Source organism: Pleurodeles waltl, chromosome 1_2 (assembly GCF_031143425.1).
Source record: "Pleurodeles waltl isolate 20211129_DDA chromosome 1_2, aPleWal1.hap1.20221129, whole genome shotgun sequence".
Lineage (NCBI taxonomy): Eukaryota > Metazoa > Chordata > Amphibia > Caudata > Salamandridae > Pleurodeles > Pleurodeles waltl.
In genome coordinates, this window is record NC_090437.1 from 889,375,160 (window position 1) to 889,392,782 (window position 17,623).

Consider the following 17,623-nt stretch of genomic DNA (forward strand, 5'->3'; position numbering starts at 1 on the left):
GTTGTTGTTTCTTTTTTTAGAGATGGGGAGCGACCCATCAGGCAAGGGTCGCTCCCCTGGGGGGGCAAATTGTATTTAGACCATTTCTGCCCCCCTGGGGGCAGATTGGCCAATTTTAGGTCAATCTGCCCCCAAGGGGGCAGAAACCACTAGGCACCGGGGATTTGTTTTTTGGCGCCAATGTCACGCAGGGGGAGCGACCCCGTAGGCAAGGGTCGCTCCCGGGGGGGGGGGGGGGGGTTGAGGGGGCAAATTTATTTTAGGCCATTTCTGCCCCCCCGGGGGACAGATCGGCCTATTATTAGGCCGAACTGCCCCCCGGGGGGGGGGGGGCAGAACACTCTAGGCGCCAGGGCAATTTTTTTTTTTGTGTTTTTTTTTTTGTTGTTTCTTTTTTTAGAGATGGGGAGCGACCCATCAGGCAAGGGTCGCTCCCCTGGGGGGGCAAATTGTATTTAGACCATTTCTGCCCCCCTGGGGGCAGATTGGCCAATTTTAGGTCAATCTGCCCCCAAGGGGGCAGAAACCACTAGGCACCGGGGATTTGTTTTTTGGCGCCAATGTCACGCAGGGGGAGCGACCCCGTAGGCAAGGGTCGCTCCGGGGGGGGTGGGTGTTGGGGGGGCAAATTTATTTTAGGCCATTTCTGCCCCCCCGGGGGGCAGATCGGCCTATTATTAGGCCGATCTGCCCCCGGGGGGGGGGGGGCAGAAACCTCTAGGCGCCAGGGGAATTTTTCTTTTTTTTCTTTTTTTTTTTTTTTTTTTTTAGAGATGGGGAGCGACCCATCAGGCAAAAGTCGCTCCCCTGGGGGACAAATTGTATTTAGGCCATTTCTGCCCCCCTTGGGGGCAGATTGGCTGAGTTTAGGTCAACCTGCCCCCAAGGGGGCAGAAACCACTAGGCACCGGGGATTTGTTTTTTGGTGCCAATGTCACGCAGGGGGAGCGACCCCGTAGGCAAGGGTCGCTCCCGGCGGGGGAGGGTGGGGGTTGGGGGGGCAAATTTATTTTATGCCATTTCTGCCCCCCCCCCTGGGGCCGGCTGAGCTACAGGCCAAACACCACAGGTAGGCACCTTGCAAAAAACACCTCTGTTTTCTGTGAAAAAATATGTTGTGTCCACGTTGTGTTTTGGGCCATTTCCTTTTGTGGGCGCTAGGCCTACCCACAGAAGTGATGTACCATTTTTATCGAGAGACTTAGGGGAACGCTGGGTGGAAGGAAATTTGTGGCTCCTCTCAGATTCCAGAACTTTCTGTCACCGAAATGAGAGGAAAAAGTGTTTTTTGGGCCAAATTTTGATGTTTGCAAAGGATTCTGGGTAACATAACCTGGTCTGAGCCCCGCAAGTCACCCCATCTTGGATTCCCCTGGGTTTCTAGTTTTCAAAAATGCACTGGTTAATGCACTGGTTTGCTAGGTTTCCTCAGGTGTCGGCTGAGCTACAGGCCAAAATCCACAGGTAGGCACTGCTTTTTATAAAAAAATGTGATGTGTCCACGTTGTGTTTTGGGCCCTTTCCTTTCGTGGGCGCTAGTCCTACCCACACAAGTGATGTATCATTTTTATCGGGAGACTTGGGGGAACGCTGGGTAGAAGGAAATTTGTGGCTCCTCTCAGATTCCAGAACTTTCTGCCACAGAAATGTGAGTAACATGTGTATTTTTAGCCAAATTTTGAGGTTTGCAAAGGATTCTGGGTAACAGAACCTGGTCCGAGCCCCGCAAGTCACCCCTCCTTGGATTCCCCTAGGTCTCTAGTTTTCAGAAATGCACAGGTTTGGTAGGTTTCCCTAGGTGCCGGCTGAGCTAGAGGCCAAAATCTACAGGTAGGCACTTCTCAAAAAACACCTCTGTTTTTTTCCAAAATTTAGGATGTGTCCACGTTGCGCTTTGGGGTGTTTCCTGTCGCCGGCGCTAGGCCTACCCACGCAAGTGAGGTATCATTTTTATCGGGAGACTTGGGGGGAACGCTGGGTGGAAGGAAATTTGTAGCTCCTCTCAGATTCCAGAACTTTCTGCCACAGAAATGTGAGTAACATGTGTATTTTTAGCCAAATTTTGAGGTTTGCTAAGGATTCTGGGTAACAGAACCTGGTCCGAGCCACACAAGTCACCCCTCCTTGGATTTCCCTAGGTCTCTAGTTTTCAGAAATGCATAGGTTTGGTAGGTTTCCCTAGGTGGCGGCTGAGCTAGAGGCCAAAATCTACAGGTAGTCACTTTGCTAAAAACAGCTCTGTTTTCTGTGATATGTCCACGTTGTGTTTTGGGGCATATCCTGTCGCGGGCGCTAGGCCTACCCACACAAGTGAGGTATCATTTTTATCGGGAGACGTGGGGGAACGCTGGGTGGAAGGAAATTTGTGGCTCCTCTCAGATTCCAGAACTTTCTGCCACAGAAATTTGAGGAACATGTGTTTTTTTAGCCAAATTTTGAGGTTTGCAAAGGATTCTGGGTAACAGAACCTGGTCCGAGCCCCGCAAGTCACCCCTCCTTGGATCCCCCTAGGTCTCTAGTTTTCAGAAATGCATAGGTTTGGTAGGTTTCCCTAGGTGGCGGCTGAGCTAGAGGCCAAAATCTACAGGTAGTCACTTTGCTAAAAACAGCTCTGTTTTCTGTGATATGTCCACGTTGTGTTTTGGGGCATATCCTGTCGCGGGCGCTAGGCCTACCCACACAAGTGAGGTATCATTTTTATCGGGAGACGTGGGGGAACGCTAGGTGGAAGGAAATTTGTGGCTCCTCTCAGATTCCAGAACTTTCTGCCACAGAAATGTGAGTAACATGTGTATTTTTAGCCAAATTTTGAGGTTTGCAAAGGATTCTGGGTAACAGAACCTGGTCCGAGCCCCGCAAGTCACCCCTCCTTGGATTCCCCTAGGTCTCTAGTTTTCAGAAATGCACAGGTTTGGTAGCTTTCCCTAGGTGCCGGCTGAGCTAGAGGCCAAAATCTACAGGTAGGCACTTCGCAAAAAACACCTCTGTTTTTTTCCAAAATTTAGGATGTGTCCACGTTGCGCTTTGGGGTGTTTCCTGTCGCCGGCGCTAGGCCTACCCACGCAAGTGAGGTATCATTTTTATCGGGAGACTTGGGGGAACGCTGGGTGGAAGGAAATTTGTAGCTTCTCTCAGATTCCAGAACTTTCTGCCACAGAAATGTGAGGGACATGTGTTTTTTTAGCCACATTTTGAGGTTTGCAAAGGATTCTGGGTAACAGAACCTGGTCCGAGCCCCGCAAGTCACCCCTCCTTGGATTCCCCTAGGTCTCTAGTTTTCAGAAATGCACAGGTTTGGTAGGTTTCCCTAGGTGCCGGCTGAGCTAGAGGCCAAAATCTACAGGTAGGCACTTCGCAAAAAACACCTCTGTTTTTTTCCAAAATTTAGGATGTGTCCACGTTGCGCTTTGGGGTGTTTCCTGTCGCCGGCGCTAGGCCTACCCATGCAAGTGAGGTATCATTTTTATCGGGAGACTTGGGGGAACGCTGGGTGGAAGGAAATTTGTAGCTCCTCTCAGATTCCAGAACTTTCTGCCACAGAAATGTGAGGGACATGTGTTTTTTTAGCCAAATTTTGAGGTTTGCAAAGGATTCTGGGTAACAGAACCTGGTCCGAGCCCCGCAAGTCACCCCTCCTTGGATTCCCCTAGGTCTCTAGTTTTCAGAAATGCACAGGTTTGGTAGGTTTCCCTAGGTGGTGGCTGAGCTAGAGGCCAAAATCTACAGGTAGTCACTTTGCTAAAAACAGCTCTGTTTTCTGTGATATGTCCACGTTGTGTTTTGGGGCATATCCTGTCGCGGGCGCTAGGCCTACCCACACAAGTGAGGTATCATTTTTATCGGGAGACGTGGGGGAACGCTGGGTGGAAGGAAATTTGTGGCTCCTCTCAGATTCCAGAACTTTCTGCCACAGAAATGTGAGGAACATGTGTTTTTTTAGCCAAATTTTGAGGTTTGCAAAGGATTCTGGGTAACAGAACCTGGTCCGAGCCACACAAGTCACCCCTCCTTGGATTCCCCTAGGTCTCTAGTTTTCAGAAATGCATAGGTTTGGTAGGTTTCCCTAGGTGGCGGCTGAGCTAGAGGCCAAAATCTACAGGTAGTCACTTTGCTAAAAACAGCTCTGTTTTCTGTGATATGTCCACGTTGTGTTTTGGGGCATATCCTGTCGCGGGCGCTAGGCCTACCCACACAAGTGAGGTATCATTTTTATCGGGAGACGTGGGGGAACGCTGGGTGGAAGGAAATTTGTGGCTCCTCTCAGATTCCAGAACTTTCTGCCACAGAAATTTGAGGAACATGTGTTTTTTTAGCCAAATTTTGAGGTTTGCAAAGGATTCTGGGTAACAGAACCTGGTCCGAGCCCCGCAAGTCACCCCTCCTTGGATCCCCCTAGGTCTCTAGTTTTCAGAAATGCACAGGTTTGGTAGGTTTCCCTAGGTGGCGGCTGAGCTAGAGGCCAAAATCTACAGGTAGTCACTTTGCTAAAAACAGCTCTGTTTTCTGTGATATGTCCACGTTGTGTTTTGGGGCATATCCTGTCGCAGGCGCTAGGCCTACCCACACAAGTGAGGTATCATTTTTATCGGGAGACGTGGGGGAACGCTAGGTGGAAGGAAATTTGTGGCTCCTCTCAGATTCCAGAACTTTCTGCCACAGAAATGTGAGGAACATGTGTTTTTTTAGCCAAATTTTGAGGTTTGCAAAGGATTCTGGGTAACCGAACCTGGTCCGAGCCACACAAGTCACCCCTCCTTGGATTCCCCTAGGTCTCTAGTTTTCAGAAATGCACAGGTTTGGTAGGTTTCCCTAGGTGGCGGCTGAGCTAGAGGCCAAAATCTACAGGTAGTCACTTTGCTAAAAACAGCTCTGTTTTCTGTGATGTGTCCAGGTTGTGTTTTGGGGCATATCCTGTCGCGGGCGCTAGGCCTACCCACACAAGTGAGGTATCATTTTTATCGGGAGACGTGGGGGAATGCTGGGTGGAAGGAAATTTGTCGCTCCTCTCAGATTCCAGAACTTTCTGCCACAGAAATGTGAGGAACATGTGTTTTTTTAGCCAAATTTTGAGGTTTGCAAAGGATTCTGGGTAACAGAACCTGGTCCGAGCCACACAAGTCACCCCTCCTTGGATTCCCCTAGGTCTCTAGTTTTCAGAAATGCACAGGTTTGGTAGGTTTCCCTAGGTGGCGGCTGAGCTAGAGGCCAAAATCTACAGGTAGTCACTTTGCTAAAAACAGCTCTGTTTTTGTGATGTGTCCACGTTGTGTTTTGGGGCATATCCTGTCGCGGGCGATAGGCCTACCCAAACAAGTGAGGTATCATTTTTATCGGGAGACTTGGGGGAACATAGAATAGCAAAACAAGTGTTATTGCCCCTTGTCTTTCTCTACATTTATTCCTTCCAAATATAGGGGTGTGTGTAAAAAAGACATCTATTTGAGAAATTGCATGTAATTCACGTGCTACTATGGTCACCCCGGAATTCAGAGATGTGCAAATAACCACTGCTCCTCAACACCTTATCTTGTGCCCTTTTTGGAAATGCAAAGGTTTTCTTGATAGCTATTTTTTACTCCTTATATTTCAGCAAATGAATTACTGTATACCCGGTATAGAATGAAAACGCACTGCAGGGTGCAGCTCATTTATTGGCTCTGGGTTCCTCGGGTTCTTGATGAACCTACAAACCCTATATATCCCCGCAACCAGAGGAGTCCAGCAGACGTAACGGTATATTGCTTTCGATAATCTGACATTGCAGGGAAAAGTTACAGAGTAAAAAGTAGAGAAAAATTGATGTTTTTTTCACCTCAATTTCAATATTTTTCTTTTTCAGCTGTTATTTTCTGTAGGAAACCCTTGTAGGATCTACACAAATGACCCCTTGCTGAATTCAGAATATTGTCTACTTTTCAGAAATGTTTAGGTTTCTGGGATCCAGCATTGGTTTCATGACCATTCCTGTCACTGACTGGAAGGAGGCTGAAAGCACAAAAAATTGCACAAATGGGGTATGCCCCAGTAAAATGCCAAAATTGTGTTGCAAAATTGGGTTTTCGGATTCAAGTCTGCCTGTTCCTGAAAGCTGGGAAGCTGCTGAGTTTAGCACCGCAAACCCTTTGTTGATGCCATTTTTAGGGGAAAAACCACAAGCCTTCTTCTGCAGCCACTTTTTCCAATTTTTTTGAAAAAAACAAAATTTTCCCTGTATTTTGGCCAATTTCTTGGCCTCTTTCAGGGGAACCCACAAAGTCTGGGTACCTCCAGAATCCCTAGGATGTTGGAAAAAAAGGACGCAAATTTGGCTTGGTTAGCTTATGTGGACAAAAAGTTATGCGGGCCTAAGCGCGAACTGCCCCAAATAGGCAAAAAAAGGCCTGGCACAGGAGGGGGAAAAGGCCTGGCAGCGAAGTGGTTAAAGGGAACCATTAGCAAAACGCACGCAGGTGGTTTTGTTAGGGGCATGGTGTTCATTGTATGCCACTGCCACCTAGAGGTGCAAGTGTACATTTCAGTGAGACAAAAAATATGAATATAACACAGGGCAGTAGTAGCACTACTTGCTCCTGCAACCATCAAGGAAGTAAACGTTTGGAAAAAATGCGCAGACTGCATCTTAGAGCTTTTTTCTGGTGGGGGGAGGGAGGCGGCAGAGGTTTGGAGCAGGCCTAGCAACAATGTGGGAGGGATATGGGACAAGCAACGACGAAGGGCAACAATGCGGGACTAGGAATGGGGGGGCAAGCAGTGACTGACGGGACAGGAAAGCAACAGTCGAGGGAGAGAGGCAAGCAGGATAGGGGGGTCGGGTGGAGCAACAATGTCGTAGGGCGATGGGGAAAGCAATGCTGATGGGGCAACAATGCCAGAGAGAGCGGGGGATGGGGCAAGCAAGGACACAGGGTGGAAGGGGGAAAGCAACACGATGGGCAGGGGAGGAGGGGGCAAGGTACACTATGGACCGCATAATGGCGGTTGATGGGGAAAATTGACGGGATGGAGTGCTGAAACAAAAGAAACAGGCATTTGCAATGCAACGTGTCTCACATTTGCTCGAGTTAGAGCTGTTAGCGTTATAAATTCCTAACCAGACTTCTCTTGCCACACAAATAGAAAGAAAAAAAATGAGCACAACCGAGCAATGTGAAATGCAGTGCGATCGCGCTGAAATTGGAAATAAAAAAAAACAAGCTAGATCGAGCTCTGTAAAACCCAGTGCCATTCCGCCACTTGGAAAAGATAAAGATAAAGTAGTCCAGAAACCAGGTTGAAAACATCGAGCCTTGTAAGAGTTCAGTAGTTGGCTGGTGCGATCAAGGAGGGCTAACCACCGGAAAAGGCATGACGTATGCATGCCACTCACTAATGAAAGCAAGCAGATTTTAAAAGGCAAGTCCATGAACCAATCAAAGTGACAGGCGTGCCATGGGTGTGGTTACAAGCACAAAAAGAGATTACAATAGGGACAGAGTGCTTGTGCGCTCGACCCTAACAAATAACTGGAGACCAAAACTGTGAGCAGCAGAATAACACTTACTGGGCACAAAGTAGTACTAGGGTCGTATTCCAAGGGAGGGACAAATGCATGAAGAGGAACTAAACCAAGAGAAGCATCAAAGTGAGACTGACAATGAAGACAACCAATGGTAAGCAATGGAGAGACACAAAGCCCGTTAAAGCTAACAAAATGTCCTGCAAGCGACAGCTCAAGCGCCATCTCAGGAGGCACCTAAACAATTCAAAGTGACCTCTCCTCCTTCCTTTTAAAGTGGGGTTTACCTTGAGCAGTGAGAGCACCATGTACCCCTTTCACATTCCTTGTAACTGCTGTATCTTGCTTCCTTGCAGTTCTGGCTGTGGACCACCGGATCACAATATACGCACACCTGCTGACTGTTGTGATGGAGCCTGGCCAGCACGGTCGCTTCTGTCCCTGTCAGTGGCAGAGATATGTCTTACACATCCTCCAGAACCCTGCCCTAGGCCCTGATGAGACTAGGAGGACTGGGCAGTCAGATGGTACTCGTTCCTGTCCCCTCAAGTCCTGGACCAGCAGAGTTCCTTCTCCCAACCCAAAGGCACACCCATCTGGGTATTTCTTTTAGGCCATGTTTGCAATGGTTTGGTCTCCCTTTATGCTACAGGTCATTTATTGGTGCCCCTGCTCCCCACACTTGCCTTTTTTTGGGGATAATAGAGGATTAGGGATTTGATTACCAACAAAAGTAAGAGGAGCAAAGAACCCTGAAAGAACGAGATCCTGAGTGCACTGGCTCAAGAACGTATTCTCTGGTACAAGGCTAGCTTCAGCCAGGTGCAGGCCTCGGATAGGCCAATGTTGTATGACTAGGGACAGTTATTGGAAAGGTGCTAGACACCAACTGCTACCCAGAATCCAGTGGTACCCGAACTGGTACCCATAATAAGGTAGTGACTTCATTATTGAAATCCACAAAGAAGGTACTAGGCTCCTTCTGATGGGGGCACAGCCGCTATTGCCCTTCTGTCTTAGAGCTTGGCTTGACCCACGTTTTAGTCACCCTGAGGGGAGGAGGACACATACGGATAGTTCTGACAGGCTCTGTTTCCACTGATTTGGCCCTGGCGAGGGAAGGGCCTGTTATGAGCTGCTGCTGCTCACTTGCGGATGTTCTCTCAGCTTCCTACCACTGTACTGAAGAAGGCTTGAGGAAAGACAGGTACATCTTCAGCCTGCAGTGAGACACCTGCCACTGCTACCTGCGTTAGCTAGTGAGACAACTGACTGTTCTGCTTCTCCAATCCAGTGGCCAAAATCCGATGAAATATGGCACAATAGCATTATAAATCATGGGCCCCAGGAGCACTGCTAAAACCATCCTCCCCAGCACAGTAAGAGAAGCCAAAAAAATCACAGGCAGAGGGCCCCATTGCCTGACCTGATTCTGGTAGTGCATGAGCACCTGAAAGCCTGGAGGTACAAGAGAGCGAGAAAGTAAGATCTAATTCCCTAGAGATATCACATGATCATGCATCCTGTAGGAACACAGCTGGCATCTTGGCCACAACTCTTGTAAAATCTGCACACATTCAAGGAAGCGCACTTTGCTGGTGTTCTGGGGGGTGTCAGCTCCTACAAATCATTGCCTGAGATTCAGGCATCTGTTGCTGAAGCATTTCACCTCTTCTGGTGCTCCGCTGTCAACGATCCTTCCTTCTGATGATGGACATGCAAAGCGACAAGACAAGGTGCAGCGAAGCGGACTAGTGCACACAATGTCAAAATATAACATGATGCCTATACCTAAGAACAGAGATCATGCAAACAGAATGGATGATAGCAAGACAAACCAACACTACTGGGGAAAACCGTGCATCATACATACCAAGTGCTACAATCAAATCCAAAGCACAAACATTTCAGATTGAAGTAACAAAACAACTTAAAACTATTGTCAAAGTAATGAAAGCTAGCATTTCTGCTGATCCAGGTCCAATGTAAAGCTTGCTAGAGCTCACATTTTCTGAACACAGATTCCTGATTGAACAGTCAATATGAGCTAAAGGTTAAGAGAGCCCCCACCCCACAACCCCCACCCCCCACCCCCCGTATCCTACCGTCAGCATAATACCAGTTACTTGTGTGATCACTTATGGATGAGCCCGAAGGGAATTCACGTTGCTTCCGTAAGGGATCATATAAATCAGTCAGGTTAGGGGTTGTGATTCTGGCCAGATTATGTCATCCAAACTGCACCGCCAGAGTTTGCTGAGCTCGACCTCTTGCCAGTCTTTAGGTGCTGATCTGACTACTGTTAGACCTTCCATTCTTTTTACCCCCCCAGCGTAGAAACCTTTGTGGCTGTAAATGAATTCCAGATAATGAGATTTCTCGGATTTCCATGTAGTGGCGTTGGATGGGGGAGTTCCATCTCATTGAATATTATTTTTACAGAGAGAAGAAACTGGACAGAATTCCAGAACTGGGCCCTCTTGGCACCCTATATCAGCCGGGCGCCAAGAGGGCACCTAAAAGACAGCAGTTGCCCACTAGTGTCGTACAGTTACACCAAAAAACATGTTAAAAGGCACGTCATTGATTTAAATACACAGTACAATGCATTCTTTAATTAGTCATTTGTTTGCTTATCTTCATCTATACTTGAACTTTACATTAGTTCTTCGCAAATGTATTCTTCATAAGTAAATACTTAGAAATACAGCCACCACTGAAGCACGTTTTACAGCTAACCAAAACTGCTTTCCCAAGACTTCAAAATATGTGAGTAAAAAAGGAATGGGTTTTGGCTCTTCTTGTTAATTGTTGTTACTTTGTATTCTTGAATTGATTTTTTGACAGTTGAACACAAGTAGGGTCTGTGAAGCATATTGTTATATTCTAGGTAATAAGCCTTATATTTCCTGCCCATGATATTGAATTAGGGGAATTTACTCACTTCCCAATTTTATGAAGAGCTGTAATTGCTCTGATTATCACACAGCAAACAAATCAAGAATTTAATGTGTCGTGTATTTAAATAAGCGATATGCCCATTCAATTTGTATTTTTTCAATTCTATTGTAACAGTCATTTATGGTTAGACCCGTCATTCTGTGTGGACTGTTGCAAACTGCCAATTCCAGGAAGATATTTTCTACTGGCCTTGTTAGTTCTAGGATTGCTTGAAAGTCCCCATTACAGCCAAAGACTGATATCTAGACTGATATGACGTAAAGATTGGCTTTATTTCCCACAGATGTTTAAGTTTATTATTTCTATATAATGTTCTATCTAAATTGCGTCGTGTTATGTAAATTTGTATTGTAGTTTGATGTTTAAGCCCTGCAATGGTTTTCTGGAATTTGTGTGTGATATTAAGTAAAAACATACAAATGCAATCCGCCAAGGTTTTGAGAAAGTCCAGGACTTTAAGAGGGCCGGGTCCCGCCAGGTCTCAGACTTGGTAGTAATTAAAAACGAACATTGAAATGGGTCCCTTTTGGCCCTGTATTCATGTCCTTATTCTTGCAGACAGAAAGAAACACTGATCTATTTTGGAACAATGCGTGTAAAAATTGTTAAGGTGATTAATGTCGTTCATATTTATATTTCTCTTATTTTCCATAATCTTGCATTTCCAAGAGTGTTTGCTTTTTCCAGAATGTTGTGTTATGGTATGTTTTTTTCAGGCAGCATATTACTTTTGTATAGTGCATACTTTAAACTCGTTTTACTATTCGGTCACCACTGAGTTGTGCCTAAAGGCAGTGCAAGTTTATGTCAGTAGGTCAAAAAGGTGTTCAGAATACATGGTCATAACTTATGGGTTTAAAAACGTCTGCGGCAAACTACCTTGTGTGTCCAGCAGTTTTCAGGCAACAATAAAAATGTCAAGATAACTCTGGTGAATAATGTTCCTGCTGGAGCGAGATGAGTTCTGGCTAGTGGCAGTTTTTACTCATCATAAAGTAGCACAGAGGTTAATGTGTGCCTGCTGCAAATAACGTGTACCGTGCAGATCCACAGTACTGTGTTTTTTTGTGGATAGTTCAGTGGGTTACTGCGTTTTTCACTAAGATCCTTTTATTACTTGCCCTTTACAAGTTACAGTCCTAATATAGCACAGTGACCTATGAACTGTCATGAGAGAGCTGCATGCAAACTGCATGGTATAAGCTAGAACATTACGTTTTCCCCCAGTCTTTCATTACTATAATGCTACTAAAAAGGGTTTGTTTAGGTGGAAATACATTCTTATTATTAAGTCAACCTCAACGACTGTGTACGTTTTAAATCCTGAGTCTGTGCTTCTCTAGACCAAACACTCTTAAAATATACTGCCTAGTAGTATAGATGACGTGCTTTCTACACCTTGTTTTATGTAACATTTCTTATAGACTGATTTACACACGCATTATTCATGTCTGTGTATAATGTATTTGTGATGTAAAGTGCTATGACACCCTACACTGGTATGAATAGCACTATAAAACAAATGAAATGTATGTGAGAAGGGGACTCTGAAAACTTGAGAGAAAAGTTGAAGTGTGGTAGTAACGGAATCCGTGGAGATGTGGTCATGGGGGCACCAAAAAAGATTGTTGCAACGGGCATCACCAGCGCTAAAGCTGGCCCTGGAGGTAGGTGATGCTCAGGATATTACTCGGGCAGGGGTGGGGTTATTTCCTTGTCCTAACATATTCAAGGCCTCCAAAATGCCCCACTTGCTGTGCTGGCCAGATCTTGTATCTGAAACTTCCTTTGGCTTCCTCACATTCCTTTGTGCTGCCATGCTCTGATTGTGACTTTTTTACCTTTAACGACTTTTGCTTAATTGTTTGTGTCAAAGCAATGTAGTGACAAAAAGTTGGGCTTGTATGCAATCGTGGGAGGCCAGTGTACTTATTAACAATTTTCATGGACTGTTTAACACTGTTAACAGCTCAAGTGAGTCTCTGTGAATCCACTCATCCAGGTGAACATAGTATACAGGAAGTTAAATCCCTGAATTGTCACATACGTGTATGGACAACTCATTTGTCTCATTTGTCTTCGCACGTCTAGAGGCACCACAGCTGCAGCCCCTACAAACTGGAAAGTGCAGCTTTCTGGAGTTCTCCCTGTAATATTCAACACTTGCCATTTGAAATGTCCCCTGCCTGTGCCAGAACAGAACCCAAGTTCAGGGGCAGAGATTCACAGGGTGTGTTTGGGGTGTGACAACCCCCCAAAGTTTTTTTTCTTGGCTTGGCAGTTGGGTCTGGGGTCCCTGAGTTGGGCCTGCTGTGTATATGTTGGTTTTTCTCATTGTTCTGATTTCACTAAGCAATTTTAACTTGTTCATTTTTTTGGATCAGGAACTTAAATATATAGAGTCACTAATTTACAAAAAAAAAGTAGTCAATCTGTCTCCATTAAAGTATTTTTTTACTTCTTGGAATTCTCAAACTTTTTGGAATTCACAAACATTGGCAGAACTAGGCCAGGAAAGCTGCACAACTCATAGGTTTCCAGGCACACCACTAGTAAAGAAACACCTAAAAGGTGATTGGACGAATGCTTGCAGATAGTCTAACCATTGGCAATTGCTCGAGTTAGCATTCCAAATAATAGTTTTTTTACCACTCTGCCACTGTTGACAGAAGGTCAGATTTAGGGTTTGGTGGACAGAGGAAAGGCAGATGGCTGGCAGAGGACTTTGCATGAGCCACCCTGCCTTTAATCAGCTTACAAAGTATAGAAATGTCCGACTTTCCTGCAAACATCTCTGTACACTGGCAGGAACTGCTGTCATGGTGGTTTCTGTCAATGTACAAATGTTTGACAGATGGCTCTGTCAAACATGACAGCCAACCATCATGAGACTGTCCACTATAAATAGTGCAGACAGTCCGATGGCTTACGTCTGACAGCCACTGCTCCATTGTGCTGTTGGAGGACATTTTACACAGACAGACTAAATTTTACACAGCCAGCATAAAATATGTGGTCCGCTCAACTCAAAATCGGACTAGCAGGCCTTGAGTTTGGTGGACAGGTTACTCTGTTGCCGTGTCCCCCAGACTCTAAATCAGCCTCAGAAGCCAACTTAATGCAAATTAGTATTGACTTTGCTCCTCGTGGGAACAGTCCATCTCGGACTTTTTTCATATCAGCCATTCACCCTGCGTCCCACTACTTTTTATTTGGGATATTTGAGATGCACCCCGCCGCCCCAAATCTCACTAAACTATGCCACTGTCCAAGTTCTGCTTTGCTCCATCAAGGTCCCTGAAGGTGTCCTGTTCAAGCATGGCTGGCTGGATGGCCTGAATATATTATGAACTTCTTAAGTCATTCTGGCCTTCCTCGTGCTTCTGGAATTGCACCTTGGACTGTGGTCATTGCACATGCATACTGATCCCTTGCATAACCCTGTGTCTTTAACATGTGGAACATTCACATAATAACCAGGAAGTGAGCAATTTGATCCCATCACTGTTTCGATGTCCATCCTGTCCCCAGCTCTGTATACCATGATATCCTCATATGGGGGAAACGAATACCGGCATGACTTGTAGATTACTCTTGGCCAGACTCATCAACAAAGAGACGTCGCTCCTTAATGATGAGCAGGAGTCGGTAGCTAATCAGTTCATATTTTTCTTTAATGTTTTGAGAATGACTGATGGTTGGTCTTTGTGGTAATTCTGAATTTTAACAACAAAAAACAAGCTTTTGTTCATTCCTTAATGGAAATTATGATCTTGTTTTACAGACAGAGAATGAAAGACACAGGAAACAACTTAAAGGTGGACCTTTCAGGCTCAATATGTACCCCAGAGAATACTTTGACTTAAATCCTTATCATTCAGACAGGCCATTACCACCACTAAAGAAAACAGATGAAAAAAGGAGAGATGTGAAACCCTTTAAACCAAGTTCTCCTGCTAAAGAGGTATGTTTTTCTCAGGCTCCTACTGCAAAATGTAACTTAAGCAATGGCCTTACCCTTTTAAAAAATATATTTTATTGATTATATGGTTTTTACTTTACATCACAGCTTATAGCATTGGATTTTACAGTCTCTTAGTATCAGCAGTTTTCACATTGACATTAGGCAACAAATATACAGTACTCATCGCTTAACTTCATTCCAAATAGTGTACGTCATTCGGGTTTCTTCTTATGTATGTGTTCATGTATGGTGAGTTTCATGGTCCGGTGGTAAGTTGCTTTGGTTGGATAAGGGGTTATTCCAGGTCCCTCAGTTTGGCCTTCATCCAGAATACCGTTGGTCTCCCGGTCCTAGTCTACTCTCTCATGTAACTTCAGTATGTTTATGTGCCGAAGGAATAGAGGGCAAGTTGGTAAGTGATGTTGAAAGGAACAGGGAATAAGAATAGCAAAAGATGGAGAAAGAATAAAGGAAACGAACAGTAATTAACAAAACCTTAACCATAACTGGTCTCTGAGGGGATCTCTTAGGGGAATTCCGATTTTATGGAGTATGTGGGGGTGCATCAGTGGTTCAAGTCACTCCAGGGTTTCACTGCTTCCGACATTTACATACCGAAGGTGTCACGACTCACGTGCTGCTTGCGCCTGGAATCTGCAGATCTAATGGCGAGGGTCTTGAGTGTTCGGCTTTGACCCAAAAAGGGGCGACTCTTTCTGGTAGCCACGGTGCTGTAGGCAATGGATACGCCAAGAACAGATCGTGACCTTCAGAAAATAGCGCCAGAGGGAAAAAAACCCTTATAAAAAGGGGCAAAAACCTCCAAACAGAATGATTCCTGAAAACAAGAACAAAAGAACAGGAATCAAAAGAACTAATTTCAAATAACACAGAATTGGCGAATTCCAGAACCAAAAGGCAAGGAAATCAGGAGCGAGGACACCATCCGAACAGAAAGTGTTGCAGCGCAAAGAAAAGAAGAAAACACATCCCTTAAATACCAAAAAACAGGAAGTGACCCACAGGAAGAAAAAGGACACCATCTTAGATAGGGAAAAGATAGGGAAAAGTACATAGAACAGAATAGAGTAGGAACCATAGAGAATAGGGAATAAGGAATGCTGGGAAGAAAAAGGTAACCTGGGAAGGGGGAAAAGACATAAAGGAAGGTTCAACAAAAAGACCCAAGAAAGAAGAAAAGAAGAAGAAGAAGCAAGAACAGGTAAGAGGGGTCAGGAGACCCCAAAATGCGGAGGGAGAAAGCAGAGCGAGGCCCCATGCCCATTCTGGGGCCTCGTAAAGTGCAGGAAAGGCTAGGGGCGCGCCGCGTTTTAACAACGCGATGCGCGGCCCGAGCCAAACGCCCGGCTTGCGCCGAACACTCGGCTCGTGCCGCGCCACGTGGCGCGACAGAAGGGCTCACTCATCGGAGCACCGCAGGACTTACCAGGGTCCTTTGATTTCTTTCTTCTCTTCTTCGATGACTCTCCATATCCCAAATGGGTTCACGTATCTACTATTATGTTTGTTTCCCTGACTGCGTATACATCACACTTCTGTGGCTGCATAAATTGTGAAACAGTTGTTCCGTATCATACATCTAGTTGGATATTATTCTACTTCATATACAATCTAGCCTTGAAAAAGTCACTGTGTGACGAAACACATGTTGGCTGTGTTTTTAATATACATATATGCCAAAGTTTACCACTATATGTGGCCTATGATTGCTCCAACTACAGAGAATATCTGTTGGCCCGAATAAACTCTCTGCTGGAACATAAACAAAAAGGACTACTTCGTTCTTCACTGTCGGACCTCTTACATCAGATGTTACTTTTGTGCTTATGACTGTATGTGTTTGTGAGTGCTGTGGTCTTAGCTGTATTACTCCAGGGTTTCAGATCTGGCATCCGTTGTATGTATTTTTGTTGTGCAGCCATTTTAGTTATTACTCCATGCATGTTATTTTAGCATACTAGGCCTGCCGATGTGCACTTTAACCTGGATTTTTTTTATTCAGTTTCATTTTATTATTCTTGCAATAGTCACTTTTGCGGTCTTGTTTTATTTCTCTCTATCTAGCTGTTTTTGCCTAGGCCAGCACTACGTTCTCAAACAAGACATTCTTGCTCACTCTGTGCTTCTTTCAAGGCTGCAGTAAGATAGGTTGCCGGTGAACGTGGTACAAGTTTTGTCTCTGACATACATAGAAAAACACACACCCTTACGTAGGGACATTTTCTCAGAACATCAGCTGTTTTATTATAAAAAAAAACGTCCCTGTCCCTTACACGTTAGAAGAAGATTTCAGCCAGAGCAACACAACTGTATGCTGATTTCTGAATGCTTTGCTACAGCTGCTTATGCAGACTTCAGGCCTTTGCTCAGGTATGGAGGATGATGTCTTCCCAGGGGAACCTGAAGGGCAGAATTAGAGCTTAACATGCTGTGCTCTATTATAGCCTAGGTAGGAATTAGTCTATTGACTCTAGTGACAACATGGTAGCGTTATTTCTATGCTTTACTGTCCTTGTCACCATTTTAATCTTGTCATGCTGTATCGTCCTGGTTATTGCAGCACATGCTTTGCTATCTAAGATGCAGTCGCTTCATTAAAATCTTATTGAAACATATACTACCTCTGTTTGTCATTGTGTATGTGAGACTACTGTAACTGAGAGAAACGGATGAGACCTGAGTGACCACGGTTTCCCTGAGAAATCAATTATGTCATGCGCTCGGCTGCCCAATCATCCCTGCCTTTGGGTAGAGATGAGGCACTGCTAGTTAGCCGGAGCAAAACCCGGACTGGGGCGACAGGTGTCACCTGTAGTGGGTCAGACTCAGTCTCCCACACTGCAGGCGATTCTGCCGCTCTTAATCCAGTAGTCTTATTAGAATAATGAGGGCCTATGCAACATTTTCAAGCTCCCTATGTTGGGGAGGGGGGTGGAGGGTGCTGGTGGTGCAGTCAAGGTATCAAATGTTCTTTCATTTTGCATCTTGTGTGGTTGAATCCTCGTCATCCCTGCTAGACTCACTATGGTGTGATCCCTTGTCTACTCCTGGGTTCTCCCAATTCTTCAAAACCTCAGAACATAATCTGAGCCCTCGCACATCCTCCTGACGCAGGATGCTCTCTTCTGCCCTGGACCATTGGGTGATATCTCCAGCCCAGGCTTCTATAGACTGTCCCAGTT

The 17,623-nt window shown here is 45.3% G+C and overlaps 1 protein-coding gene across 1 annotated transcript in view; it reads left to right on the plus strand.

The window, feature by feature from the left end:
- The window catches only part of CFAP96 (cilia and flagella associated protein 96), a 195,437-nt gene that overhangs the window by 145,780 nt on the left and 32,034 nt on the right, over positions 1–17,623 (plus strand). The window contains exon 6 of the mRNA XM_069199730.1: positions 14,241–14,420. Coding sequence (XP_069055831.1) covers positions 14,241–14,420 — 180 coding nt within the window. The remainder of the gene's footprint in view (positions 1–14,240; positions 14,421–17,623) is intronic.